The sequence below is a fragment of the Drosophila yakuba genome, chromosome X, assembly GCF_016746365.2.
Source record: "Drosophila yakuba strain Tai18E2 chromosome X, Prin_Dyak_Tai18E2_2.1, whole genome shotgun sequence".
In the NCBI taxonomy this organism is placed as follows: Eukaryota; Metazoa; Arthropoda; class Insecta; order Diptera; family Drosophilidae; genus Drosophila; species Drosophila yakuba.
The window spans coordinates 5,623,803-5,651,368 of NC_052526.2; the positions used below are offsets into that span (position 1 = coordinate 5,623,803).

Genomic DNA, 27,566 nt, shown 5'->3' on the forward strand with positions numbered 1-27,566 from the left:
TGTGGGTGTTTTGGGGCGGTGGGTTTGGTGATGGGTAGAGGGTGGTGGGTGGCTCGAACATACGTGCACTTAGCCAGAAGGAAGTTGCAATTGCGGTTGGCTGTGTTAATTAGCGTTTTCTTTTTTTTCATTGGAAAAGCGAAGGGGAAACTCTCGAAAACTGAAACTAACGTGAGTTGGCAAATGTCAAGAGACTGGTAAAAGTAAAGCCACAGAAACTGACATTAGTTGGAATCCTATTCAGAACCCTTTCTGGAAATGCACCAGCGCTCTTGCAGTTTCTTTTTTCAAATTTAATGTTCATTTTATTCGAATCCTACTCTGCTAAAGGAATTTTCAAATATTCACAATAGAAGCCTGGTTATACAAATATTCAATATGCTTTTTTCCCACATATGTATGCTTACAGAATTTTAATTTATTTGGAAAAATTCCTTTCCGTTTCCCAAAAAAACCCAACTCGTTGACAATCGGCAAAGTTGCTTCAGAAACTGCAACTCGCATCGTCCGTAAAGTCGTGCGGAGTTTTTTCGGCGCGTTAATCACTCTGCAATCCAACATCCTTTCGGGTTTCAGGTTCCCTCGGCTCCTTTTTGGATTCCGTTTTTCAAGGGGTACGGCGGACGGGACTGGAGATGGCACAAAAAACGGACACGAGGCGCCCGAAGAGTTACGATTTCATTAACATGAGATATGGCAAGTGCCAAAGCGCTGGTCGCTCCGAAGCCGTGGGTTTTTTTGGGCTCAGGGGTTCGGGGGTTTGCGGTTCGGTTGTTCGGGGTCGTTACGGGGGTCGTGTTGGGCTGGTTTATGGCTCAAGTGTTGGCTTGTCGTCGCCGCTTGTGTCGCACTGCGTTGTTAATTGCTACAAAGAGAGTGGTCGAAGGAGCGACAAAGACAGGTGGCTGGAAAGCACTCGGAAAAATCATTGACCTACTTTCAATCAAATGGCATCCCGCAAATAAATAATTTTGCAGTTCAAACAGCTTGTGTTTTCTTGAATGTGCTTTGAAAGGGTTGCTACCATTGCTGGAAATGAGAGATTTTTCTTGAACTACAATGTTTATTTTGTCTGTTGGATGAAGATAAGTTAGCTTGGTTGTGAAAATGATTCCTTTATTTGTGACAGTGCACGAGAAGCAAAGAGAGCGGCAGCTCAGGGTCGCTTCATATGATTAGCAAATGTTTTGTTTTTCACTATGCACTAAAAACCAAAGGAAATGGGAAACGCACCAGCTACCAGCTGGTGGTTTTGTGGATGGTGGGTGGTGAGTGGTTGGTGGGCAGCATTTTGGACGGTTTCCCGCGCGTCAGCCCTAACCCCAAAATGTCTGGCAAGTTTTGTGTGAGCCTTTATGCGGTGCTGTCGTTGGTGGGAGGTTGCTTAATGTTGGGTGGCCACTGTAATTGCTGTTCTATGTGTGTTTTCCTTGTGTGTGTGAATGTGTGTGCGTGTGTGTGTGAGTGGGTGAATGTTTTTGTGTCCCTGTGTGCGTGGCCAGTGGGGGAGAGTTGAATTTCTTGAATTAATAAAATGTCTTCATTATTTAAATTGCACGCACGACCACAGAGGCGGGAAACCCGGGACCCCAAACAACCCAACCACCACTCAAACATATGTGTGAGTCGCCTGACGTGCATATATCTCCCAGTGCGACTGTGTGTGTAAGCGACTGAGTTAATTAGCAGCTGGGGAATTGTGAAATATATTAATATTGTACATTTCGGTGGGTCCAAATAACGAATAGCCACCCACAGCCCTGCCAACAAACCACAACAAGGCCTGTCGCACATTCCATTTCCCACTTCGACGGTCCTTTTGTGGTCAATCGCAATGGTATGGAGACGTTGCGATGGTTTCACTTATCAGAGCATAGATTTTTGATCAAAACAACTGATCGAAGGCGTACGACTGCAAAACTTACTAGGCATTCTTATCGAATATGAAAAGGTGCAACTATTATTCTCCCAAAGGTATGCCACAGACTTTATAGCCAAGATACATTTTCAAACGATAGTATCGATAAACTGAAGAGCTGTGCGATATAAAGATCACCCATAGATGGCGTAGTTTGAAATATAAGACAACAGCAACAGCTGTGAGGTCAAAGTTCTGATTGAAGAAAATGTTTATGAATTTAAAGGCATACGTTTTGTAGGATTGTAATAATATGTGATAGTCTTCTGTCCTTTCTATATATAATACAGGTGTAAGCGAACATATGTTTAAGTTGATTTATATATTTAGAAAAAAAAAACTTTAACGAATGACTGGACATGTAAATGCAATAATCTGGTCCCACTCTTGCAATAGATATATGAATAGAATCCATCTTTCATTGGATTGCACATATTCCCCGATTATTTGAGGCCCCCGGTGACCTCGATGGCGGCTCCATTGACGTAGGACGACTGCGGTGAGGCCAAGAAGGCAATCACCTCGGCGATCTCCTCCGGCTGACCCAATCGGCCCAAGGGGCAGCGCTGCACCACCTGCTGCTTCACGGAATCGGGCACCACCGCCACCATGGGCGTGTCTATGTAGCCCGGCAGGATGCAGTTGACCCGAATGCCAAACTTGCCGAACTCCTTGGAGGCCACCTCCGTGAAGGAGATCACTCCCGCCTTGGTGGCTGCATAGTTGGCCTGGCCCACGTTGTTCATCTTGGCCACGATGCTTGAGAGGTTCACAATGCTGCCGTTCTCCAGCTTCTGTTCGATCATGGCCTTGGCATAGGCCTGGGTGACCAGGAAGGTGCCCTTTAGGTTTACCCCGTACACGTCATCGTAGTCCCGTTCGGGCATCTTGAGCAGATAACCATCTCGGGTTATTCCAGCAGAATTGACAACAATGGTGGGTGCCTGCTGGAACTTCTTTAGAGCCTCGGCCACCGAGGATTGGACACTCTGGGCAGAGGAAACGTCCACCTCCAGGGCGGCAGATCGCTCAGAGCCCAATTCCTGAACGGTTTCCTGGGCTGCCTTCAGATTGCGGTCGGCAACGATCACTTTGGCACCATCTCTGGCCAAAAGGCGGCAGGTGGCACGACCAATACCCGAACCGGCTCCTAAAAACGGAGATCACAATCGCATATAAAGTCTATAGATCAAGGGAAAATAGGAATACACACCTGTTACCAGGGCCACTTTTCCAGCTAGAACTCCCACTGACATGGCTCCGAAAATGACTTAGTAAACAGCAGTTTTCACTTGTTTGCCCTCAAACGTCGTGCGACAACTATATATATAATCACTAAAAGTTATCGCCGGCCAACAGCTGTTCCAAAGCTGATTAGCTTTGAGCAAATGAAACATAAGCGGTTGAAAGCTTCATCACACGATCGATTTCAGAGAGCTTTTCGGTGGAACCATAGGTAGATTCGAAGAAAAAAAAATTGAGAAGTCCAAAGATCATAAAAGCGCCTAAAAATCTATATGGTTTGTGGAACCAAATTTATGGGCTCGCTTGAAAATTACGCCTACTTAATGATGGGAACGAAATGGGATTCATTGGTATTATGACACCAATTGCTAAAAGTAGTGCAAAACAAACAATTTTCAATTAATATTTTTGTTTCACTTTTATTGTAAGTAAGGTTTTTTGATGGCCAACAGTATTTCATATATGCAAATTCCGCGACCAGAACTCAGCAATTGTTTTTTATCCCAGCGCCCAAAAGAGTGCAAGAAAAAGTGTTGTATTTCCGAAATGTGTGTGTATTTTCCCTCAAATCATTTCACTCCAGTGGTATTAGGTAGTACTCCTCCAGCTGGGGACCCAAGTCTGCACTCCGGACCCCGCCATGTCCAGCACTCCGGGCCAATCCAAACTGCCTGAGGAGCTTCTTTAGATATCGCTTGGGTATTTTCACCAGCTGTCGCCGGATTATCCGCTGCACTCTGTTCCATGGGCGGCTACTGCCGCGGTGATCATCTTCGGGCTCCTCCAGCTCCTGATCTTGATTCGGGTCCTCTTCTTCCTCCTCTTCATCCACCAGATCTTCACTACCCTGGCCCTTCTGTGATTGCAATTTCGCCAACTGCTCAACGAGCTGCTTTAGCTGCTTCTCGCTCAGCCGACTGAGATCTACGGGATCATTTTGGGCCCGCAACTGGAGTCTCGATCCACAGGTTTTGGCAGAAATCACCGGAATCGATGGTAACAAGATCGAGACAACGATCAGTACGATCAGAAATCGCTGTCCAGCCATGTTTGTACTCAGCCCCGGGCTACCCAGCCGCTTAAATACCCGAAAATTGCCCCATCATTCGTCACGATCTGATCTCTTTGCTGATCTCGGCCCAAAAATGTGGGTCAAGTGCGTACTTTTCACAGAGATTTTTTTCTGATTCTATGCCCATAAAGGAGATTGTACCAACCACTGTTTTTGTATTTATTTGCTTCTGGAGATCTACGATCATTGATCTTTGGAACTTGATCGTTGGGACTTCAGATCTTTAAAGGGATGTTTTTTTTTGAAAATGGTATGGAACATTCACGTACTTGAATGTTTAATTTAGACAAATATTAATATGATTTGAATAGGCCTAATGTGATGCTAAAGTTCTTATTTTTTATAATTCATATGAACTCAGTTTGTTACCCACTTTACTAACTTTTTCACAAGTTTTCTTTCTTTTCCAATAGAAATTTAATGCTCAGAGTTTTCCAATTTTTAAAAGTTAAACTATTTTTATTTTTTTCTATAATTTTGTTGATTAACTTAAAGAGTATGCCTTTGCATAGTTTTTAATCAGCCACACAAAAATAAAATAAGTAGCAGTTGAAGTACTCTTGAATGGCTTTATTTATGGTTTATCCTGTCGCAGGAAGTGCGGCAGTAGCAAGTTAGGCTACAATAAATTAGAAAAAAAAAATTATTTTGCTGGAAGTGGTCGGATCGCAGGATCCCCTGAACTTGAATGATCCTTAGACGGCGGTGATGCGATTGCGGCGGTTCTTGTTGCGATTGCGACGGTTCTTCTTGTTGCCCTTGCGCCTCCGGTTGTTGTTCTTGTTGATCTTCTTGGCAGGCACTCGCTTGCGGACCACGCGGCGCTTGGAGGCGGGACGACTACCGGTGTTGAGCATCACCTTCTGGCCGTTCTTGAAATAGCGACGATACCGGGGTGGAATGCGAACGCTGATTACCTGGCCGCGGCGGGCGCCCTTGCGTCGCAGGCTGATGTGGTTATTGCTTTGGGTGGCCTTGCCGCCTTCGCCGGTAGCTCCTCCAGTTCCCTGCACCTCGTGGCCGGTAGTAACCACCTCGTATTCTTGGGCGCCAGCGGCCAGGGCGGCCTGCAGAGCCTGCTCGTCCATCAATTCGGCGGGGTAGGCCTGGGCGGGCTGGGCCAGCTCCTGGTCCTGTTCTGGTTCCTGATCCTGATCCTGGTCCTGATCCTGCTCGTTATTCATCTCCTGTTCGTCATCGTTGCTGCCATAGCGGGCACCCTTGATAACCGTTCGCCGTGCGGCGGTTGTTGTGGGCGATGTGGGTGTCGTGGGCGATGTGGTGATGGTGCCAGTGGCCGAGGGAATCGTGCCCGTTGAGGTCACCGTCACCGTGGGCGATGTGGGTGAGCTTGTGCCAGTGGACGTCCCGGTTCCGGCACCTGTGATAATGATCGGTATCACCGGCTGGTTGTTGCTGCTGAACAGGTTCTTGAAGGTCAGGAACTTTTTGAGGAACAGCCTGCCGCTGGAGGGATCCTTGGCAGTGGTCGATCCACCAGCGCTAGAAGCGGCCTGGCCCACCTTGACGTCCTGGTCCGCTTGACGCGACTTCTGGGCCATCTTCTTCTCGGGTGCCGCCTGTGCCGCCAAAAGACAGCAGGCGAAAAGGATCACGATGGCGTACAACTTCATTTCGGTTTAATGTATAATGTATAAACTTTTTTGCGTCTTCGGGAAACTACTCTGGTTAAGGAGAGAACTTTTCGGGTAGACCAAAATCGCTGCGATTTCTGTTGCTTGCCGATGGCTGGACAATCAGGCTTTGATACTATATCGTCCAGCAATGAGGCTTTTTATAGTCCCGCAAAATACGCTGTGGAATGCAAATCGCAAATCGTAAGTGCCGAACGGTAAATCTGTGTACACAATTGAAATTCAATTGATCCGTGGTGGTGGCTCAAATCGTCAAATCGCTGCCAGCTAAATGTATATTCTCCAAATTCTCCGTCGTCATCATTCTGCCGGTCATCCCATGGGTTTTCGGCCAAGCGAAACGCCTTTGGGTTTTCGGTTTTTGGTTTTTCGAATTGGTATTGGAATTGGGGTTTTGGTCTTCAGGTTTCTGCAGCGCCTTGGGCTTTTGCTAGAGTGGGCTGAAAAAAAGTGAAAATCTATTGAAATCCATTTCTAATTGAAGCCGCTGGGTCGAAGGTGGCCCAAAGCCTGCGAAAGTGAGCCACAAAGTCCCATAAACGTGTGCCTAACGATCTTTAATATTCCATTCGTAAAGTTCAAACAAAAACGAATCATTCAATTCACGTTATTTTCGTTTTTCAGGTGTCTTGAATAAATGTCTTCGATGATTATAATATATTGAGTATAAATAGCTACATTTAAAGTAAATAACATTGATATTACATTCTTGTACTGTTACTATCCAATGATTCCTTGGATTATTATGTTGCTATCGTATAACGTTTTGGAGAAATCCCATGGAATCTTTATGTAAGTTGCAATTGATTGATTTAAGGAAGCTTATGGGATGTTGCTTGGCAAATTTCTAGCACAATCCAAGAATAGTGATTAGACATTGGAATTTCTTTTGTATATATATTCGCTTTATTGAAATCGTAGATGGCGTGGTTCAGAGGTCATAGCTAAGGGCTAACCGGTGGATCGCTCAGTTGCGGCGGCGGTTGGCGCGACGGCGCTGGCGCAGGCGGCTTAGGCGGTTGTTGCGGCGCTGACGGCGGCGGGCGTTGCGGTGGCGGCGGTTCTGGGAGCGACGCTTCTGCTGGCTGCGGCGGGACTGGTTGCGACGCTTCTGCTGCTGGCGGCGACGGCTACGACGGCGGTTGTTAATGGCACGACGACGGTTCTGGTTGGAACGGCGGCGGGCGTTGGACAGCTGCTTGCGCAGCTGGTCGTTGAGGTCCTTCTGGCGGCGCAGTTCGATTTCGCGGATCAGCTCGCTGTTGGACAGTTGGTTCTTGTTGCCGGAGGATCCGTTGGAGTTGCTGGCGCGACGGCGCATGGCAGAGGATGAGGAAGCCGAGACTTTGGGAGCCACAAGCTGGAAGCCATCCTCTTCGTTATCGTCATCCTCCTGCTCGTCGTCCTGGTCATTCAGGTACTTTCCCTCCTCCTCCTCCTGCTCGAACTCGTCGTCGTCGTCCTCGTTCTCACCCCCCAGATTGTTGAATGAACGACGGGAGCTAGATGAAGTATCAGACGAAGCAGTAGTGGGTGTGGTGGTTGATGTGGAGGTTCCGGTGGTGGATGTGGGTCCAGTGGGAGAAGTCGTGATCGTGGAGGTGGTGGGTGTAATGGTAGTGGTGGTGGCAGGTGCCGGCGGTGGGCAGGATGGCTGCTTCAGGGCCAACAGCTGCTGCAAGTTGCGTGCCTCGACCTGCACTGGCTGCTTGAACAGGCGGTACTTGGACTGCTGGTCGGTTTCCTGGGCGGACTCATCGTTGGAACGGGCAACTGGTGAATTGGTGAAATCATTATTGTAGCTTATGTAGGTTATTGGTCACTCATGTCATCCGTAGTACGCTTGAAGTAGACATTTTCCGAAAAATAGACTGAAAACTAAACTCACCAGCCGCCTGGGCAATAATTGCTGTGCCCAGCACCAGCAGAGCTCCGTAGAAGAACTTCATCTTGGGGATTTCCTTGGGATTTCCTGTGGAACTGATCTAGGCCTGAGGACTGGATTGAATGGGACTGTGCCTGTGCCTGGGGGAAGGTCGTCGATGGACTGTGATATTGCCAGCGGCCAGCCGGGGTTATATACCCCACGCTCCAGTTGCGGATCTAACAACAACAATCCAACCCAGAATCGGCAACCATAATTCTCATTATCATTTCTTTTTTCGCAAATTTGCACACTCGCCAAAGTTTTTGCATAAATTTTGGTGACCGCTTGCCGATCGTTGAACTAGTTTGACCCATGCGACATATATTAGCCAAAGTTCGCTATAGTATTTCACTTGAAATCTGATTGATAAACACAGATTTCAAAATTTCTGCAATAAGTTAATTATTTTGCTTAACAAACCAATGACGTTCTATTAATGCATAATACAAAAGTTTATAGGCCACCGAATTTTTGTTTTAGAAGGCTTCCCCACTACTCGACTTTTCGAGCTGAAGATCCATAAGACGTGTCTTTCCGAGAAGGTATATTTGTGTAACTATCTATGGAATATTTATTTAAGGGTTTTTGTAACTAAGGAACAATAAAGTTGTATATTAATTATGTATTTGAATGTTTGGTGCAATGCTCACAGTAATGTAAGTCTTAAAGTGTATCATTATTTTTGCGCCGATGAACCCATGTAGCTTGTTCATATACTAATTTTTGGGGCCGTCTCAGATTTTTGAATTATCACACAATGACTTTGACAAATGTCTAATAAGATAGCACATTGAATAAGGTATTGAAAGCTATGATACTATAATATTAAAAATAAATATTATCATCACTTTTAAGGTGCTTGTTCGGAGTGGTGACCTCATATTATCCTTATAAATTCTCAAACAAAATCTTCATTCAAGGTGTGTGCTTAGATTGATGACCCGCTGTCCATATCATTTAAATGTCGATAATCGTATTGTATCCATTCATTTTATTCGAGTTCATTGTGGATTTTATGATTTGGTGAAAGAGATTAGAGCTACGCATCCAGAATATAAAAAGGAGTTGATGATCGATTTCATATGTTGCTATTTTGAGAATATTAGTTATACTTTCTATATACCAGATGCATTTCAGGATCGATGTTTAGTATAGTTTAGTAGTATGCATAAATGACGAATGACTTGTCTCACTCGACCCCCGCCGTTTCCCAAAGAAGGCAAAAAAAATGTATTATATCATTGCAATTTATTTAGTGTCGTTTGAAATCGATTTCCGGGCAATCCCTGCCTTAGGCGCCGATGCGGATGACGCGGTTCCGGTTGGGGGTGCTCTGGCGGAAACGGCTGGCCAGACGCATGTTGGTGCGGCGGTTGCGGCGCTGGCGGCGCTTCTGGTTCTGCTGCCTCCTGCGGCGCTGCTGCTGGCGACGCTTCTGCTGCTGGCGGCGCTTCTGCTGTTGCTGCTGGCGACGGCGGCGCTGCTGCTGCTGGCGGCGGCGGTACTTCTGCTGAAGACGCTGGCGCTGACGGCGGGCGTTCACCTGGCGACGGCGGTTGGCCTGCGAGCGGGCCACCTGGTTGTGCTCCTCCTCGTCGTCGTACTGATCCTCCAGCTGGAAGTGCTGCTGGTTGCCCAATTGCTGCTCCTCCTCGTCGTCCTCCTGATCATCGAGCGGCTCCAACTGGCGAGCGGTGGAGGAGGGCGAGCTGGTGGTGGGGGTGGTGGTAGAAGTCGAGGTGCCGGTCGAGGTGGTGGGTCCAGTTGGCGAGGTCGTAATCGTGGAGGTGGATGGCAGCGTGGTGGTAGTGGGAGCTGCTGTAGTAGAGGAGCTGGTGCCCTTAAGGCTGTTCAGCAGACTGGTCAGCTGAGAGGTGCTCAGGCGTCCTTGGGCAGCGGGCTCATCTCGCTGGCGACCGAAGATCTGGAAGTTTTGGGGCTTGGCTGTGGGTTAGAGGGTAATTTTGTACATTGTTGATCAGTTTTGAAAGTCCCCTATATTTGTAAGTTCACCCACCGCTGGCAAAGGCAACCAGGCACACCACGAGTAAAAATCCCTTCATCAAATGCATCTCGAGTTATTTATCCTTTAGCTTGGCTGGAAATACAAGAGTATCTCTTGGATGGTTGAGCTGTTGCTGACTGACTTCTTGGGTCGAGCCCCGGCATATTTATATGTAACCATGGCCCCTAGATAGCCCTGGTTTCCTAGAGGTTACAACAAATGGACCTGCTAAAGAGAGGAACGTATGCAAAACTCCAAAAAAGAGATGTGTTGGCCGAGCAAAGGAGACAGCGCTAGTTTGTTTTCAGGCCTACGAAGAAAGGGCCAAGAAAAAGCCAGCCTATTGGCGTTGTAAACGTTTTGCATAATGCCATAAATAATCGCGATCTGACCCGTAACCTCAGCCATTCGATCGATCGCCGCTAATCATTTGCATATAGCTCGCGAATCGACACCATTTGCATATTCATATTCGGTTCTGATTTTAGATACTCAGTCTTTAGACTGCGGCTCTTCCACCAAAGGGCGAAAGTGGAGGTGAGGTGTCAATGAACCGCATAGGCAGTGACCCCCCGAGAATTCCGCGAAGAAAGACATTCGCACGTTTCGCAACAAAAGAGTCGCGGATATTACAAGGCTAAGCTTAGTTCTTATATAAATGGTACTTCAATGTAACATCTTTGGTATCATAAACGGAAATGTATCCATTTAGATTAAGGACCTGGCCCTATACAAATGTCATGTACTTTCCTTAAATACTTATAATTTTAGTTATCTCATTTGATCAGAACCATTTCGACATTCTTTGAAGAGTGGTGATCCAAGGTTTTCATAAAGTCTTTCCAAGTATCAAGACAGTTTTATAGGTATAGTTGCTCAGATCAACAGTTCGCTTCAGTTACTGTTCTTACTGCTGGATATCTCAATGCTGCAACGATTGACCACGGTAATCTAACGACCCTTTTGCCATATTTGTTCGTAATAATGAAAAAAAAAATGGATTTTGTTGCATACAAGTTCGTTTTATTTCGGGGGTTCTGGGATCGTTTGGGGATCTGATCTGATCCGTGCAAGGATCGGGATCGGGATCAACTCCTTAGTTGCGACGACCGCCACGACGACGACGGTTCAGGAGGCGGATGAGCCGGCGGCGCTGCTGCTGGCGATGTCTGCGCTGGCGCTGCTGCTGCTGGCGGCGGCGACGGTTCATGTTGTTCTTCCTTTGACGCTGGCGCTGGGCCTTGGAGCGGTTCTTGTTGCGGCGCTGGCGCTGGGAGACGCGCCTACGGCTCTGTTGGCGCTGGCGGCGCAATCGCTGCTGGCTTCTCTTCTCGGCGGCTCTCTGGCGGCGAAGGAGGGCCCTGATCCGCTGGTTGTGCTCCCGCTGGAGGCGCTGGATGCGGCGACGGTTGCGCTGTTCCTGCTGGAACTGACGCCACTGTAGCTCCGAGGGGCGGACCAACGAACTGGACTCTGAGGACTGTTGCACGGCATTGCTGTTGCCTGCGGTGGACGGTGCGGCCACATAGTAGTTCTCCTCATCGTCATCATCGCCTTCGTCCTCGTCCTCTACGCTGTCGTCAGCGTCGTCCTCTTCATCTTCGTAGGCCCTGGGCATCTCCTCATCCTCGTCAACATCTTCTTGAATGACGGGGAAGGCACGGCTGGAGGAGGTGGAGGCGGAAGTGGGCGTGCTAGTGCTCGTCGAGGTGCCAGTGGTTGTTGTTGGTGCGGTCGGCGAGGTCGTCTCCGTAATGGTGGTGGGCACGGTGGTGGTAGTGGGGGCGGCCGTGGTCGTCGTGGTGGTGCCTTTTAGCGAGGTCAGCTTGTTGGCAATCGACGAGGTGAAACGGGCCTCCCCCTGAGCGTCCGAGGAGCGTCCACCCAGGCGGTACACATTGCGGCGTTCGGCTGAGATGAAATATTTGAAAATGGTATTAAACTTGTTTTATATATAATGGTGATGAAACAGTTATAATGGTCAACTGTATGTGCTGACAGCTTGTTTTGTGACCAATGAATAACGAGATTTTTGAGGACTCACCCAAGGTGGCGGATGGGGCTAAGAGGGCGCAAAGGGCCACAGCCAGACTCAGTTGAAGCATGCAATGCATTCTGCAGATGGGTTTCTCCTTATCGGGATTACGGGTTACGGATTAGGGTTTCCTTGACTGGGGATCGAGGGTTCCTAACTCACTTGTTGTCTTTGAGTTTTCACTCACAACTGACTGACAACTGATGGACCGACCCGGGATTTTATACCCACTTGGAGCCCATACAGCTGATCGATTGCTGCCATCCGCCCCGCATCCCCATTTCCTTCCAGTGCCCACTTCTTGGCCAGCTCTATTAGCAAAAGTTCGCCCGGGGTCAAAGTGAACCGGGTCGCGGGTCAGAGGCGTACGAATTTTATGCTAATTTCCCATCTCTTTCGCCAAAACCATTCTTCTATACATCGCCGAGCAGCCGATGATTGATTGACGTCAAGTCGAGATTGACCCCTGGAATCTGGCTTACACAGATGTTCTGTGATGTCAGTTCTTGGTGTGTTTCAGCTCAGTCGGTGCTCGGCATTTTCACACTAGGGAATAGAGTACTTAACTAAAGTCTCAAAATTTGTTTCGAAAAAATCGCAATTTTATTTAAACTCGGAATTATTCATTTATATGGGATTTGCGATTTGTTGGTTAGTTCCGTTACAAAATCGTTGCTTCACAATTCGAAATAAATATCTGCTTATCTATTTTGTGTATGTTTGCATTCCAAAGACAATACAAAAATGCGATATAAAATTTCTTCCATATATGTAACCAGTATTTATATAAATCTAATTGTGTATTTATTTCCTAAAACTTTCATTTGATTTTTATATATATTTGGACTAGACTCTATTGACTAAAAGGATCCAGTATACGACAAATAATTCAATTATATCTTCACTTTTAATTTCCGAATGGTTTCTTTGGGAAAGTACCTATTTTGTTGGTCGAACGAATGCTAAAATTGTTTATAACTAATAATGCTAAATAACTGTGCAAAGACCTGTGGGTCCTCCTTTTTTATTTATATTTTAAAACCAATAAGTAGTTCATAATATTAATTTTTATTTCAATAATCCTAATTATACACTGGTAGGCACAATTATTTTGACAAAATGTTCTTTCGTGTTTCTCAGTACTCTTTGATCTTGAGCTTGAACTAAAATTCTTGCTACTTTTTTATATGCTATTATTAATATGCTATTTATGAACTTTTGCGCACTCTTTGAACGCTGCTGATAAAAGAGTACTGAGGAACACGAAAGAACGTTTTGTCAAAATAATTGTGCCTACCAGTGTAATATCATATTCTAATCATATCAACATCAAATTATACTATCGCATTGGCATTAAGTAACTTATAGTTAAAGAATTAGCTCGTACGAATAAACCCAATGATAAATACCACTTTTTCTACCAATTGGGCGGCAAGAATGAATATTCATTTCATTTTGGAACAAACCAATCTTAATCGTATATCGCTAGGGAATAGCAACAATATATGATAAATTAATAATATAGTGAATATTTACCTTTTGCATAGGGATTAAAAATCAAATCATAGTATACGGCAAAACTTTCAAATATTTAGCAACTTAAAGATGCAAAAAAATAATCTTTCCATATAGGTTTATTTCACATCGTGCACCACCCATAAAAAAACCAAAAAAATGTTTATAATTTTCATATCACATTTTATTTGTCGCATCGTTATCAAGTGTTTCAAAATTCTTGTCCTGATCGGTAGTGGATCTTAACTATAATACTATATAGAAACGGGGTTAGGACGACCGCTGTTTCGTGTCTTAACCCTGGAGGACGACCTGGCCGCGGCGCCTCTGGTTGCCACGCCTCCGGTTGCCGCCCTGGGGGCGGATGACGCGCACGTTGCGCCTGCGATTGCCGCCCGCACGGCGACGCCTTTGGGCGGGGCGGCGGCGGCGTCGGACATTGTTGTTGCTGATGCCACGGCGGCGGATGTTCCTGCGTCCGTTGTTCTTGCGGCGTCGTACCACCACGCGGTTGGCGCGCTCTTCCTCGATTTCATCGGAGGAGGAGGCGGATCGCTCCATTAGAGCCACCACCGCGCCATCGGGAATGGCGTCTAGGGCGGCACGGGGCACCAGGAGAGCCGCCTTGCCGGTCTTCTCGTCCAGGACACTCTGACCCTCGATCTCGATAATGCCATCGGGCACCATAATGGCGCCAGCCTGGTCGCGGTTAACCAACATCTGCTTCTTGGGCAGCTCATCGTGGACCTGATCCTGCTCCTGATCCTGATCATCGTCCTGTTCATCGTCATCGTGGCTCTGCCTAAATGCCAGACCGCTGCGGGCAAACTTCAGGCCCAGCTGATGCTCAAGCTCGTCGTCATCCTCCAACTCGTCATCGTGCTGGTCGTCATCCTGCAGATCGTCCTCCTCCTCCTCGACAATTTCGAAGCCCTGGACGACGGCGCCGGCATTGGCGCGACCCTTGGGAATGGACAGGAAAAGGTAGGGGTGCTGCTGAGCCTTTTGACCCTGCACCTGATTCCGCCCATGAACTTGCTGAAGGCGTGGCTCGGCCAAGGCCACGGCCACAAACAGGCACAAGCCCACCACCAAGATAGCTCCCAGCTTGGACATCTTGTTTTAGAGATTTCTCGACGTAAAGTGCACAGAAATTAGAGATTTACTGCCGACCGGATCCTAATTGTAAGCAAGACCCAAACAGAACTGTACGATCTGCGGCGGCGGCATTAGGTTTTTATGCGAAAAAGTTCTGGCGAAAAATCCAGAATCCATAATCTAGAACCCACAGAAACCGAGAAGAGAGAGCCCACTCAGGCCAGAAGAATATTGGGCATAATTGCGGTCGATGTCGGCATAATTTCAAGTGGCGAAATTTGTGGAAGAAATGTAGAAAATGGTGAAAAATAGAATTAGAAACGAAAGTCAGTGACCCGCCGGTGGGACAAAAGAAAGAGCGCTGAATAAATCAGCAGCCGCCGCCGAATCAAAAAGTCGAAGATCACCAAAGGCCCAAAAAAGCGCGCCGGTCATGCTAATGACAAAACAATCAGAGACACGCACAATCCCATGATCGCCAGCCCAAGAAACCAAGACCACGAAACCCGAGAAGTCAAGGGCCGATCCGAACTCATGATGGACCTGCTCTCGGAGTCAGCGACGCATGCGAAGTGGTCGTATCCCATCCCCGGCCACCGGTCATATACCCAATGTACAATATGGATCTCGATGGGAGGGGGACTGTATGTTGGTATAGGGGGGTGTGTGTGTATATGTGTATAGCAGCAGGGCTGATTGATAGAGCCTCGTTTGGATAGAATTATGGCTTTGTCCCGTGATTAATATGCCAGCCATAAGAGGCTTCTTGTGCGGGAAAGTGGCCAATTCTGCAGGTGAAAGACTGAAGGTTGGCCAATATTTCACATGCGAGCCCTCTGTAATTTTAATGTTTTCTTTGGTCTTACAATGAATCTTTTAATATGGACACGGAATTTTTGATTTCGTAATTAAAGAACGTTCAAACTTTTAGACACATTGCAATATAACCATTTTACAAGGTGCTTTTTAACGCAAGGTTGAAAGTCGGAAAGTATGCTAATGTTTCTTACGGAAACACAATATTCTGCCTGGCCTTTTAAAATGTTATTGGTTCTGCCAAATAGGGTTTATATATGTGAAAAACTTATTAATAAACTGTTGATAATAAAGTGGATTGCTTTATTTCAGTTAGAATATATTTATTAATACTTTTGTTTTGTGCTTCGTGCACTTCCATTCAGTTTTACATTCTTTGAGCAAGTGACATAATTATGTTATTTAACATTACATTACATTTCATTACATTATCCGCGATCAGCTGATTCATTCTTATGCTAATTAACATTTCATATCAAGGCATACACATTTATTCCAACACGCCTCTTAAATTTGTTGTCTTGATTTTCTTTCATTACTTTAACTTTACAGCATCTCTATTTCGTATAAATTTCTGTTTGTCTAACGCTTTGGTTAACATGTCTGCTATATTAAGTCTTGATTCTATCTTCACAATGTCTATAATACCTTTTTCATAATTTTCGTTAACATAATGATACTGCACTTCAATGTGCTTCGAATTTTTTGTAAAGTTACCAAATTTAGCAATGGCTACTGCGCCTGAATTATCTTCGTAAATCTTTATCGCTTTTTCGTTATCAATATTAAATATTTCACATAACATGTTTTTGACAAATAATATTTCTGTGACTGCTTCTGACATGGCAATGTACTCTGCAAACGTTGAACATTTTGTTACTGCGTGTTGTTTGTGTGTTTTCCAATATACTATATTTCCATACATTCTAATTATAAATCCCGTCGTGGATTTTCTATCAACATTATCTCCTGCATAATCGGAGTCTACCATACAATCTAATAATTCATTATTCTTATTCTCTTCAAAAGTTAAATTCAGATCTCTTGTCTTATATAAATATTTTAATACTCTTAGCGCGTATTTATAGTGTGTTGAATTGTAACAACTTTGATATCTGCTTAAGTAATTTACGGAATATGATATATCTGGTCTTGTACCTGCGCTTATATATAATAATTCACCTATCAAATTTCTGTATTTAATTTTCTCATCACATTCAGTTGCTTGATCTAATTTTAAGTTTGTTTCCATTGGAGTTTCGTATAGCTTAGCATTTTCCAGATTATACTTAATTGCCAGTGATTCAATATATCGTTTTTGATTTAACGTCATTTTCTTACTTTCAGTACTATAATTAATTTCTATTCCAATATAACTTCCGATTTTTCCTAAATCTTTCATTGTAAATTTGTTCATTAAACAGTCTTTAATTTCAGTTATTTTCGTTTTGTTCTTACTGCATATCAATATGTCGTCTACAAATACTAAAATATATATTTCATCTTTATCCTTTCTTTTTACATATAAACAATAATCGTAATTGCTTCTTATAAAATTTAATTTGTCGAGATATTTATGCAAACATTCGTACCATGCTCTTGGGCTTTCTCTTAATCCATATAATGCCTTTATTAATTTATAAACTTTGTTTTCTCCTGTTTCGTAACCTTTTGGTTCATTTACATAAACTTCTGATTTTACATAGCCATTCAAAAAGGCTGTTTCGACATCCATCTGATTTACAAACAGACCATTTTTACAACAATATGATAGTAATATTTTTAATGTTTGCATTTTTCCTACTGGTGAATATACATTTTCTAGTCGTTCTCTTTGTTGGAAACCTCTTACTACTAGTCTAGCTTTGTATGTCCCATCACTTTTCTTTTTGTACACCCATTTTACATCTATAATCTTTTTGTTTATCGGTTTTTCTACAATTTGCCATGTATTATTTTTATTTAAGCATTGCATTTCTGTATTCATTGCTTTGAGCCATTCTTTCTTTTCATTACTATTCATCGCCTCTTCGTACGTGTTTGGTACAATGGCATTTACATAATTGATATAAATAAAATGTGTTACTGGGTTACCGTATAGATTTACTGGTCTTTTATTTCTATTTGATGTTCTCTGCACTGTTAAATGTTCTTTGTTTTCCTCACCCTCGCTTTCATCGCTAGTTTTTGAATTAACTTCTTCCGTGTCATTTAGTTCGTCTGTCTTAGCGTTATCTTCATCATCTTCTTCATTTTCATCTATTTCACTTTCATTATCATTCTGCTTGTTTTTCTCTAGGCAAATTAATTTTGTTTTCTCTTCCACAACTTGAACATGTCTTGCGTTTATTACTCTATTGTTTAGTAAAACTCTATATCCGTTTGTATTATAACCAACTAATACTCCTAATTCTGATTTGTTATCCCATTTACTCTTTCTGCGTACTTCTGGAACTCTAACAAAAACTCTACTTCCGTATATTTTTAAATTTTCTACATTTGGTTTTATACCAAAAAATATTTCATATGGGCTTTTATTTACTGCTGTATTTGCGATTGTTCGATTTTTTAAATAAGCTACTGTGTTCATCACTTCTGGCCAATATCGCCTATGTATGTTTGCTTCTCTCATTAAGCACCTTCCAATATCCATTGCCGATCTGTTATATCTTTCTGCTACGCCGTTTAATTCGTGTACATACGGTGGACATGTAGTTAACTGAATTCCCTTATACTTTACAAAGTTTAATATTTCTCTATTCAAATATTCTTTACCGTTATCGCATTGGATTTGTTTTACTTTTTTACTGAACTGATTTTCAACATAATTAACATATTCTTTTAAGCAGCTCGCAGTTTCGGATTTATTTTTAATACAATATATTCTCGCGCATTTACTAAAATCGTCAACGAATGTCAAAAAATATTTTTCCCCACAATAACCTGTTGTGCTGTGTGGTCCGTTTAAGTCTGTATGTATTAACTCTAATGTCTCTTTAGTTTTCTTTCTATTGTTCTCGAATGGTTCGTTTGACATTTTACTTTGTATACAATTCGCACATTTCATTTCGGTATTCTCGATTTTATCTGGCAGACCATCTAACATTTTATTCTTAATAATTCTATTCAAATATTGAAAATTTACGTGGCCTAATGCCCTGTGCCATTTTTCTTTTTCAGTTAATTTAGTTACATTTGTATATATTTCATTTCTTTTAGTTTTTGGCATGAAGCTTTTTACATTATATAAACTATCAATTTTACTCGCAACTGTCAGCAATTCTCTCTTTTCGTTATAGATTTTTGTATCATTATTTCTGGCTACGACTGTACATTTATTTTCAGTTATCTTTGATATGCTTAGCAAATTTTGTTTTATGCCTTTTACAAAGTATACATTTTTAATATCGATCAAATTTTCATTGTTGTATGTTCTAAAATATGTTTCTACATTTCCAATCTTGGTCGCTTGCAATTGTTTGCCATCGGCTACTTTAACATTAATAGGATTTTTCAAATTAATACAGTTCTTAAAAAGTTTACAATCGTTTATAATGTGATCAGTGCATCCACTATCTAATAACCAATTTACTGTAGTTTCGTTGTTACTTTCGCTGTTATTACAATTTATTAATTTTTCGTTTCTTATCATTCTTGTTGTCCATGACTGTACGCTGTCGCTGTTTTCTTGTTGTCTTCCTTGATTCCTGTCTCCTGAGTAATTTCCACGTCCTCGACCATTTCCATGATGTTGACCTCTGCCTCGGCCGCCTCTTTGATTCGTATTCTGATATCGCCTGTTGAATTGTTGTTGTTGTTTATTTTCGCCTCTCGCATTTTGCTCAGCATGCCAGCAGTCCCTCTGAATATGACCTGTTTTGCCACACACATAGCATTCTTTTTTAGTTTTGGTGTTAAATGTGCTTACGTTATTTTGTTTGTCCACTGGACCTCTGTTTAAACTTTTTTCTTTTATTTTTGATTTTACGTACTCTACCGTTCGTTGTGCTTCCGGAATTACATCTAAGAAGTCTCCAATATAACTGTAGCTTGTTGGTAGTGCTTTTAAAAGATACCTCATTTTTTCGTTTTCGTCTATGGTGCCTCCAGCGTTTTTTAATTTATTTACTGCTTTCTCGAATTCTATAAAAAATTCTTCCACTGTTTCATAGTCTTTTAGTTTAATTTCGTCGATTTTTCCTCTGCACAGTATTTGCAGGGCTGTTGATTTTGTCGAATACATTTCATTTAACTTGTTCATAATTTCTAATGTCGTTTGGCACTCACTAATATATTCTAACTGTTTGTCTGATATTGTACTGATTAAAATTGTTTTCGCTTTTAATTCTGTTTTCATCCATGTTGTTTCATTATCTTCCGTTGTTCTTGTTCGCACTGCTGGTTCTTTGCACTCTTTGTATTCCAATATTGTCATTAATCTGAATTTCCAGCTTCCAAAATTAGCTCCATCGAATATGGGCATAACAATGTCTTCGATTTTTGCGTTAGCACTCATTTTTTCCGTTTCACTTTTAATCTGTTTGCACACTTCTTTTATGTCTCTTTCTATGTCATTCATTTCATGCACATTTTCATATAGGGTCACACTTTTCTACTTCCATGTAATAAAAAGGCTTGCACGTGAACTTTTAAATTTTTAATCTGCTTCCATCAATCCTTTTAGTTTATGTTTTCAATCTTTTTCCGTTTAATTGTTCAGCATTAGTCAATAGTCTTGTTTACGTATTCGTATTTTTTAATATTTCGCACTTTTAATATTGTTTTTCTCTTTTTATTTCTTATACACGTTTTTCTTTTTTTTTCTTTTTTTTTTTTTTGTCGCTTCACTCGAACAGCATTTATTTTTATAACTTGGATTTAGTTATACACTTTGGATTATTTTCTTTTCTCGAACCTTGGATTAATTTTTTCTAACCTTGGATTAATTTTTTCTAACCTTGGATTAATTTTTTCTAACCTTGGATTAATTTTTTTTTTTTTTTCTAACCTTGCTCTGCTACCATGTTGATAATAAAGTGGATTGCTTTATTTCAGTTAGAATATATTTATTAATACTTTTGTTTTGTGCTTCGTGCACTTCCATTCAGTTTTACATTCTTTGAGCAAGTGACATAATTATGTTATTTAACATTACATTACATTTCATTACATTATCCGCGATCAGCTGATTCATTCTTATGCTAATTAACATTTCATATCAAGGCATACACATTTATTCCAACATAAACATTTCATTTACATCAAGATACGGCCATTTCGCAATTAGCTTCTACAATTCAAGTGTTGGTTATATAACTCTGGTTAAATTACGATATAATATAATTATCAGGCTGATCACTTCAGTGCAATTGCTTTGAACCAGTTTTTGGGCAGCAAATGGACAATGTCCCGACAGAGGCAGACGAACTCGTAGCCAACTACTGAAATGGTGGCACCCAGGGTTCCGATCTTGAGCCACATAATATTTCGGCTACTCCACTCCCGGCGGGCGAATCCCAAATTGAGGGAGAACCACTGGCTGCACGAGAGGAGCACGAAACCACACAGGCCCATCAGTCGGTGGGGGACGTGCAGAGCAAGGTGAGTGAAGCACACCAGGACGAACCCACTGGCCAGGGTGCCACCGATAAGGAGAAGGCCCAAAAGGCCACACAATCCATGTTTGGAATTAAAGTGCGGCTCGTGTGTCTTGCTCTTGAGGATGCTCTTCAAGAAAATCCCCACCGATCCCAGCCAAAGTCCCACCATTCCCAGCACCATGTGTAGCAGGCTGAGCCGCTTCACGGAGAGGACGTCTCCCAACCACCAGGAGTGGCACACCAGCAGAGATTCACCCACGCACAGAAACAGTCCCAAAACGGCGTACAGAGCGTGTTGGCCGCTGCGGTTGTCATCCATTCCCGAGGTCTTTGTGACAACCACCACGGCTATCACAATCAGCAGGATGTGGGCCAAGAGCTCCAGGACTATCCTGTACAGGTTCTCCTCGAAAACGGCGACCAAAAGTGGCCAGGCGAACTCATAGAACACCAATTTTTCCGTGGTTGCGTTCTCTCCTTGACTCATTTTTAGAATAGAGTTTTCAGATTTCAGTTATGAAAGTGATATTGCAGTCATGGCAATACTGACTAATTTAATCAAATAATTCTATGCTTGGAAAAAATATGTGTTAAAATGCAATACCTGTTTTAGCCTTTTTTATTTTTAATAGCTGGGATAAAACTGGAATATATTTTCCCAATTGTTATTCATTAATTTCTATTCATTTCATTTCTTGCTATCTTTTATCCAGCTTAAATTCATCAGCAAAAATGTAAAAAGATCCAATAATATTTTTGAGCAAATAAAATAGTCAATTCACTCCATCAATTTAGGTGCCTTTAATATATTCCTATATTATCTAATTCCATAAATATACATGGTGCAAAAGAATGGTGCAAAAGAATTACCAAATTTCAGCGTATTTTGTAATGCTTGCAAAGTTATTAAGTAAAGACTTTCAACTTTTGAAAGTTTTAAAAGTACAAAGTTTAAATACCTGTTTTTTAATCTTGATCTGGAACTTGTTTTCTATATTTGTGGGAACGTATAGTTTAATTTTGTTCTTTTAACTCTGATGAACTGTTAGGCGAAATTGGGTCATCAAAAAATTAGCATGTATGTTTTTAAGAAATTTCCTAAACGGTCAAAATACATTTCAAAAATACGCTAATTTAAAATCGATTTTCCCCCCAAAAAAGAAATCCACAAGCACTTGGGTCATTTTAAATTCAAGCTTATTTTATTCAAGACATTCAAGAAGTCACAGTGAAATCCGCTTGGCAACAGGCGGCGGAAACTGCGAAAAATTTCAAAAATAAAAGAAACGCGAACTTCATTTCCATAAGAATGTGCCGCAGGAGAAGTTCAACGGGGTCAGGCCTCAAAAATTCATATTCAAAGAAGACAACGGCACAAAGAAAGCTGCTGTCCAGTTTTAGTTTTCAGTTTTTGGCTAACTCCAGCAGCTGGCTAATAAATTGGCCTAAGCCCGAATTATGGGCTGGGCCCAATCGAGTTGAAAGTTCAATGCCCGTTCTTTGGTTCTTCTCAGGCTTTAATTATATGGCCAAAATACGATTCGGCAGGTGCTGACCTTTGCCTGGGGGAATTTATGACCATATATATGCACACACAAGTCTGAATGGAAGAATATACAAATTCCAAACTCTTTCTTCGGTCTTTTCAGCTTGGCGTCCAGTTTCTTTAGCCAGCTTCTCGGCCACTTGCCTGAGCGTTAACCCCGGCCTATTGTCGCTGGAAACAATTAACGATCGCCTGAATAATGCTGGAAATACTGGAATAATGTTGTCAACTGGCCAGCTGAAGTGCTCGCATGTTGGCCTAATAGTGTCCGCTCTTTTCTCGGGATGATTATGCAAATTTCCGCCCTATGGCTAAGGGTCCCAAGATCCAGCCAAAAGTGTTGGCAGCTTCTCATCTCATCTACCTGGGATGGATCGTTGGCTTCAGCTTCGCTTGACTCGCTAAACGTTGCCCGGGGTCTTCAAGCTGGAAAATAATTTGCGTGTATATTTTGTTTACCTTAACCAAAAGTCGAGTGTGCTGGCGAGAGACTCATGTTTATAAATGTCATTATTTTATGCTTATATATGCTCACATCATTTCTTCGACCATACGTTTTAAATTAAACATTCAATTAGAAACCCGATTATAAAGTTTTAACTAGGCCGGTTTTACTGTTGTGCAAACTATTAATTAGTTCACAACAAATTACGTTTTCAACCTGTCTAGTGTCTGATTAAACTTTTCAATTATCACCAAGCTCTATCGTTTGTTATGCCATTAATTCTTTTTCCTTCTTTTTTGCATGGTGATATCGGGCTTAAAGCTCCTAAAAAACCTCTAGTTGCGTCTAAGCCTTCTCAAGCTTATCAGTATCCCTACTTGAGCTTCACGATGACAATCTTTTCAGTTTTGACTGATATGTACAATTTTTACTTGCATCCTAGCATTAAGCTTAAAGCTTTAGATATTCTTTAAAATATATATTCCTAAGTGAACTTCCAAGACTTCCTTAAATACTTTGAAAAGCTGATTGCTATAAAAACCATACGCAGTGTTGTTTTCGATTGATTATTACGTTCAGGCAACTGTATCTACGCCAAATACCGTTAATCGGCCGACTAATTTGCATTTTAGGAATTAATCTGTCAGTGATTTATGCTTGAGCCCAGCAACGAATTTCTTTTATCGCTGCGGGAATATTAATTAAGGTAAGGCAAAAAAGAGGCGTTCAAAAATGTTAGATACATATTTAAATCGGTCAACCGCACGGGTCTCAATAAGAAGCCATCGCTTTCGGGGCTCTAGATCAGGTTTCTGGTCTTTCGAAGGTCAATGCTCTTACAGATTTGAACTTTCAACTGGCCGAAACGATAAAAAAGTATGTTTAGGTTTGCTAATAGTTTTCTCTCTTTTGAGCCGGCGAAACTTTAACTTTTTGGTCAGGCATTAACACACGCAAAAAAAATGTAAAAAAAAATTTATTTCTTTGTGGTTTTCACGGGGATTGAAAATCGTTTGGTTTTGGTTTTGTTTGTCATATTTTTTTTGTTATCTTCATTATTTCAATTCGAGCTCGTTTGGGTTCGATTTTTGGAGGTTTGTTCGTTTACAAAATTATGCTGCCAGCTGTGGATTTTCCACTTTGGGTTCCTCCTTCTGGATCTCCTTCTTCTGGGTCTCTTCCTTCTGGGGCTCCTCCTTCAGGGGTTCCATCTTCTGTGGTTCTTCTTTTTGGGGCTCCTCCTTCTGGGGCTCCTCTGTTTGGGGCTTCTCCTTGTTGTTCTCCTCATTCTGGGGCTTCTGCTTGTTGTTTTCCTCCTTCTGGGGCTCCTCCGTCTTAATCTCCTCTACCTGGACTTCTTTCTTGGGAAGCTCCTCCTTCTGCTCCTTCTCCTTGGGGAGCTCCTCCTTCTGCGATTCTCCTTTGGGGGCCACCGGCTGTTCGAGTATCTCTAAAGCCCTGCCGCTCTTCCTAAGCGCGAATCGCCTATTTTGGGTTAGCAGATCGAGGTAAGGATGAAAATCGCCGTAGGACACATAGCGGGCATCACCGAAAGCTGGCTGGACATGTCGGGAGACGCCCGGCTCATCATCATCGCCAACCAAGATGAACTCCTGCTGCTCGGATCCGCTGGCTGCCATTTGCGGGGTAGCAGCAGCTGGCTCCGTGGCCATCATCTCCTGTTCCTGCTGGATTTCGGTTACCTCCATGGGCTTCTCCAACGCCTCCACAGCCGGTGCCTTCTCCACAATCGTTCCTGGACGAATGCGAGTGGGCAGCAGTCCGGTGGTTCCCACTGCACCCGCCTTTACGGGCTTAGCGGCAATAAGGACGGGCTGGGCGGAGATGGGCTTAATGGAGGATCCGGAAGAGGGTGATCCGTTTCTGGAGGGCGGGATCTGGGGAGGCTGGAAGATGTCCATAAGGGAGGCGTCGGCCAAGAGGGGAACCGCCGATGCGGTCAGCTGGGGACGCTTCTTCTTCTGGCCGCTCGAGCTGGCACCACCCCTCACCGGGCTAATGGCGCTCTGCGGAATATTCAGAATGAGGGGCTGCGCTTGGATGCCCTCGGCCAGGGAGACGATCGATTGCTGGTCGGGCGGTGAGAGGCCCAGCTGGCTCCAGGGAATCGTGATGTACTGGGTGGGACGACCTTGACGCCTCACCGGCACCGTTAGTGGCGGCTGTGGGAATGCACCGTTGACGGGAACCCTCTGTTTCTTCGTCTGACCCTGGACATAGGCGTAGGGATAGGGAGAGTTTAGTCCCAGCAGCTCGGGGGCCACGTAAACGGTCTGGCCATTGCGGTTTACCAGTAGCGTCGTCTGCTGGGGCCGACGGGTCTTCGAGGAGCCCGAGGATGATGTGGATGGACCTCTGCGCAAGGTGTTGGCCAGTTCTCCGGGCGTTTGACCCCGGGTGAACTGCCTAATCTGACTGATGATGCTCTGCTGACCGCGCTGGATGAAGTTGGGCTGGTTCTGGCTGCGCCTAGTCGACGAGGAGCTGGAACCGAAGATCGGCTCGGGCTGGAAGTCCTGCTCCTGGCTGTCGTCCTCCTGCACCTGCTCTTCATCCTCCTCATCATCGTTCTCGTCATCCTCCAACTCCTCCTCATCCTGCGACTCCTCAACCACCGGCTGAACTGGCTTCTTCTGCACCTTGGGCTTCTTGTTTTGGGTCACCGATTGGCGGCGCTTCTGGCTGACCACCTGCTCTTCCTGCTGGAACTTCCTGCGCTGATTTTGGGCCTGCACCTGGGTCTGTTTGCGCTTGGGCTTCTGCTGAGGACGCAGCTCCAAGGAGTCGTCATCCTCAAATTGCTCCAGGCTTTGCTCGTCCTCATCGTCGTCGAACTCCTCATCGAATCGGTTGCCCTGGAAGTAATCGTCCTCATAATAGTCATCCTCGAAGGAGTCCAGTCGGTTGTTGAAGCGGTTAGGACGCTGGCGACGCCTGTTGTTGTTCAAGTTTCCGCCGTTGAGGTTTCCATTGCCATTGCCGTTAAGGTTTCCATTGCCATTTCGGTTTCCATTGCGGTTGCCATTCCTCTGGGGACGCTGCTGCACTCGCACCACGATGTCTGGCCGCTGGGTGGTCGTGGAGGTCGTTGTGCTAGTGCTCGTGGTGGACTCCCTCACCGGGGTTTCCACCAAACCGGGCAGCTGCTGTCCGGCAGCCGCCAGGCGATCGTTGAACCAACCGGAAACAGAACCAGCCAGTGTCGAGAAGGAGGAGCCAAGCTGCTGAGCGGGATTCATGCCGAATAGCCAGGTTCCCGGGGACGCCGGGGCACTGGAGCCGGGTGTGGCTGGTGCCTGTTTGCCCTGAATTTCCTCTAGGGAGGCCTGGCGTGGCTTGAAGGCGATCAGCGGGTGGATGATAAAGTCGGCCACCGTGTGGGGTTGTGGGGCCACCGGAGCGGACTTCTCCTGAGCCTCCACCACCATTGGGGCTACCTGGACAACGGGCGGCTTCTCCGTGGGCGTTTTGGGAGCCATTGGCGCATCAGCTGCGTCACCCGCACACAAATCACAGAAACAAAAAATGCACATATAAAAACAAAACACACGGCACATGAAAAAAAAAGAAGAGAAACACAGGCAGAGATTAATGGAAATTCTAGGGGTTAGGGGGAGACTTTGGATCCGTGGTCCTACCAATCAGCGCCATGTCGGCGATGGGCGACTCCGTTGACTGCTCCACCTCCGGAGCCTCGGTCACGGCGGAAACGGAAGCCATCTGGCCAAAGGCCATCAGCAGGCACATGCCCACCACCACGAACTTGGTCATGGTTTTTTTTTTGGTGATTTTCTTCGGGTTTCTACTTTCACGCACGCACTGGGATTCTTGACTTGTATCGCTCTGGTTCTTAAATCAAGCTCCCGATTTCTGGGGGTCCACAGACAGAGGTTTCGTTTTCCGAACTGTTGGGGGAGCAACGCGACCCGAGCTTTTTATGTGCCGTCTACAAACGATTTTGGCCAAAAGCCCATGTTCTGCCAAAAAGAGCAACCGATCCGGAGAGAGAGAGAGAGCGAGGGAGCCATTCGGAATGGCAAAGCTCTCTCTCTTTTTTTGGCATCGCCACTGGCGGCTGTAAATCAGTTTGCGGTTTGTTGACCGTTGGCCAAAAGAGATCGGGTCGCGGGTCGCAGGTTGCGATGCGAAACGGTTCGAAATATTTTCTGAAAACTTATTCGAGTCTAGGGCCAAAACTATTATGGTTTAAACGACCGCGCCTAGATGAAGCTTGGTTTGACTTACTTGTTAATAAATAACACACTCTTCAAAATATGACGAACGAAAAGGTTATCAGCAATTTTAAAAAACTGTTTTAAAAGAAAATATAGTTATATTTTTTCAGACCTGCATAGCTTAATAATAAGTTAATAATTGCTTACGCAGGAAAGGTAGGATTTCTCCATATTAATTAGAATACATAAAAACATTTCCTTGTGCAGAAGCTTGATTAGCTTAATTGATAAATCGGATTTCCTGTATGCTTCCATTTTGTTCATGTGTATAGATTAGTAATGATTATTGGAAGATATTAATTGATCGCATTCAAATAAATTCCCAGAATTCACTAGTAATTTCCGCTCAGCGATTTCTTTTCACCGAATGTGGATCAGTGTGCTAATTTTGGGAGTCTTTCTTAGCCTCAGTCCAAAAATAGAACTTTCCCTA

The 27,566-nt window shown here is 43.9% G+C and overlaps 9 protein-coding genes across 9 annotated transcripts; all 9 read right to left on the reverse strand.

The window, feature by feature from the left end:
* Window positions 1–2,151: 2,151 nt before the first annotated feature.
* LOC6524341 (estradiol 17-beta-dehydrogenase 8) lies at window positions 2,152–3,287 on the reverse strand. The gene is made up of 2 exons (XM_002100163.4): window positions 3,132–3,287; window positions 2,152–3,068 (listed from the first exon to the last, which is right to left on the reverse strand). The coding sequence occupies exons 1-2, from the start codon at window positions 3,172–3,174 to the stop codon at window positions 2,362–2,364; spliced, it is 750 nt and encodes a 249-aa protein (XP_002100199.1). The 5' UTR covers window positions 3,175–3,287; the 3' UTR covers window positions 2,152–2,361.
* Window positions 3,288–3,626: 339 nt separating this feature from the next.
* LOC6524342 (putative uncharacterized protein DDB_G0287113) lies at window positions 3,627–4,488 on the reverse strand. The gene has a single exon (XM_002100164.2). The coding sequence runs from the start codon at window positions 4,209–4,211 to the stop codon at window positions 3,738–3,740; it is 474 nt and encodes a 157-aa protein (XP_002100200.1). The 5' UTR covers window positions 4,212–4,488; the 3' UTR covers window positions 3,627–3,737.
* Window positions 4,489–4,790: 302 nt separating this feature from the next.
* Window positions 4,791–6,011, reverse strand: LOC6524343 (ras guanine nucleotide exchange factor B). The gene has a single exon (XM_002100165.4). The coding sequence runs from the start codon at window positions 5,867–5,869 to the stop codon at window positions 4,931–4,933; it is 939 nt and encodes a 312-aa protein (XP_002100201.1). The 5' UTR covers window positions 5,870–6,011; the 3' UTR covers window positions 4,791–4,930.
* Window positions 6,012–6,779: 768 nt separating this feature from the next.
* Window positions 6,780–8,134, reverse strand: LOC6524344 (protein suppressor of white apricot). Its single transcript, XM_002100166.2, has 2 exons — window positions 7,779–8,134; window positions 6,780–7,663 (listed from the first exon to the last, which is right to left on the reverse strand). Exons 1-2 carry the CDS (start codon window positions 7,837–7,839, stop codon window positions 6,858–6,860), a joined length of 867 nt encoding a protein of 288 aa, XP_002100202.1. The 5' UTR covers window positions 7,840–8,134; the 3' UTR covers window positions 6,780–6,857.
* Window positions 8,135–9,048: 914 nt separating this feature from the next.
* Window positions 9,049–9,945, reverse strand: LOC120322384 (uncharacterized protein DDB_G0290301). Its single transcript, XM_039377566.2, has 2 exons — window positions 9,835–9,945; window positions 9,049–9,761 (listed from the first exon to the last, which is right to left on the reverse strand). Exons 1-2 carry the CDS (start codon window positions 9,887–9,889, stop codon window positions 9,109–9,111), a joined length of 708 nt encoding a protein of 235 aa, XP_039233500.1. The 5' UTR covers window positions 9,890–9,945; the 3' UTR covers window positions 9,049–9,108.
* Window positions 9,946–10,823: 878 nt separating this feature from the next.
* LOC120322382 (vicilin-like seed storage protein At2g18540) lies at window positions 10,824–12,196 on the reverse strand. Its single transcript, XM_039377562.2, has 2 exons — window positions 11,867–12,196; window positions 10,824–11,733 (listed from the first exon to the last, which is right to left on the reverse strand). The coding sequence occupies exons 1-2, from the start codon at window positions 11,934–11,936 to the stop codon at window positions 10,919–10,921; spliced, it is 885 nt and encodes a 294-aa protein (XP_039233496.1). The 5' UTR covers window positions 11,937–12,196; the 3' UTR covers window positions 10,824–10,918.
* Window positions 12,197–13,534: 1,338 nt separating this feature from the next.
* LOC120322383 (histone-lysine N-methyltransferase SETD1B) lies at window positions 13,535–14,717 on the reverse strand. Its single transcript, XM_039377563.2, has one exon. It carries the CDS (start codon window positions 14,486–14,488, stop codon window positions 13,667–13,669), a length of 822 nt encoding a protein of 273 aa, XP_039233497.1. The 5' UTR covers window positions 14,489–14,717; the 3' UTR covers window positions 13,535–13,666.
* Window positions 14,718–20,309: 5,592 nt separating this feature from the next.
* On the reverse strand, window positions 20,310–21,502 carry LOC6524345. The gene has a single exon (XM_002100167.4). It carries the CDS (start codon window positions 21,371–21,373, stop codon window positions 20,642–20,644), a length of 732 nt encoding a protein of 243 aa, XP_002100203.1. The 5' UTR covers window positions 21,374–21,502; the 3' UTR covers window positions 20,310–20,641.
* Window positions 21,503–23,894: 2,392 nt separating this feature from the next.
* LOC6524346 (neurofilament heavy polypeptide) lies at window positions 23,895–26,819 on the reverse strand. Its single transcript, XM_002100168.4, has 2 exons — window positions 26,537–26,819; window positions 23,895–26,388 (listed from the first exon to the last, which is right to left on the reverse strand). The coding sequence occupies exons 1-2, from the start codon at window positions 26,667–26,669 to the stop codon at window positions 23,990–23,992; spliced, it is 2,532 nt and encodes an 843-aa protein (XP_002100204.1). The 5' UTR covers window positions 26,670–26,819; the 3' UTR covers window positions 23,895–23,989.
* Between the last annotated feature and the right edge of the window lie 747 nt (window positions 26,820–27,566).

What these genes read in the sequence shown, in the direction of transcription:
- LOC120322384 (XM_039377566.2), bottom strand. Translation starts at nt 9,889, where the DNA reads ATGCATTTGATGAAGGGATTTTTACTCGTGGTGTGCCTGGTTGCCTTT. An exon ending in CCTGGTTGCCTTTGCCAGCG is followed by an intron (nt 9,762 to 9,834) that starts GTGGGTGAACTT and finishes TCTAACCCACAG; the next exon opens with CCAAGCCCCAAAACTTCCAG.
- LOC6524343 (XM_002100165.4), bottom strand. Translation starts at nt 5,869, where the DNA reads ATGAAGTTGTACGCCATCGTGATCCTTTTCGCCTGCTGTCTTTTGGCG.
- LOC120322382 (XM_039377562.2), bottom strand. Translation starts at nt 11,936, where the DNA reads ATGCATTGCATGCTTCAACTGAGTCTGGCTGTGGCCCTTTGCGCCCTC. An exon ending in AGCCCCATCCGCCACCTTGG is followed by an intron (nt 11,734 to 11,866) that starts GTGAGTCCTCAA and finishes ATTTCATCTCAG; the next exon opens with CCGAACGCCGCAATGTGTAC.
- LOC6524346 (XM_002100168.4), bottom strand. Translation starts at nt 26,669, where the DNA reads ATGACCAAGTTCGTGGTGGTGGGCATGTGCCTGCTGATGGCCTTTGGC. An exon ending in CGCCGACATGGCGCTGATTG is followed by an intron (nt 26,389 to 26,536) that starts GTAGGACCACGG and finishes CGGGTGACGCAG; the next exon opens with CTGATGCGCCAATGGCTCCC.
- LOC6524342 (XM_002100164.2), bottom strand. Translation starts at nt 4,211, where the DNA reads ATGGCTGGACAGCGATTTCTGATCGTACTGATCGTTGTCTCGATCTTG.
- LOC120322383 (XM_039377563.2), bottom strand. Translation starts at nt 14,488, where the DNA reads ATGTCCAAGCTGGGAGCTATCTTGGTGGTGGGCTTGTGCCTGTTTGTG.
- LOC6524341 (XM_002100163.4), bottom strand. Translation starts at nt 3,174, where the DNA reads ATGTCAGTGGGAGTTCTAGCTGGAAAAGTGGCCCTGGTAACAG. An exon ending in AAAAGTGGCCCTGGTAACAG is followed by an intron (nt 3,069 to 3,131) that starts GTGTGTATTCCT and finishes CTCCGTTTTTAG; the next exon opens with GAGCCGGTTCGGGTATTGGT.
- LOC6524344 (XM_002100166.2), bottom strand. Translation starts at nt 7,839, where the DNA reads ATGAAGTTCTTCTACGGAGCTCTGCTGGTGCTGGGCACAGCAATTATT. An exon ending in AATTATTGCCCAGGCGGCTG is followed by an intron (nt 7,664 to 7,778) that starts GTGAGTTTAGTT and finishes CCAATTCACCAG; the next exon opens with TTGCCCGTTCCAACGATGAG.
- LOC6524345 (XM_002100167.4), bottom strand. Translation starts at nt 21,373, where the DNA reads ATGAGTCAAGGAGAGAACGCAACCACGGAAAAATTGGTGTTCTATGAG.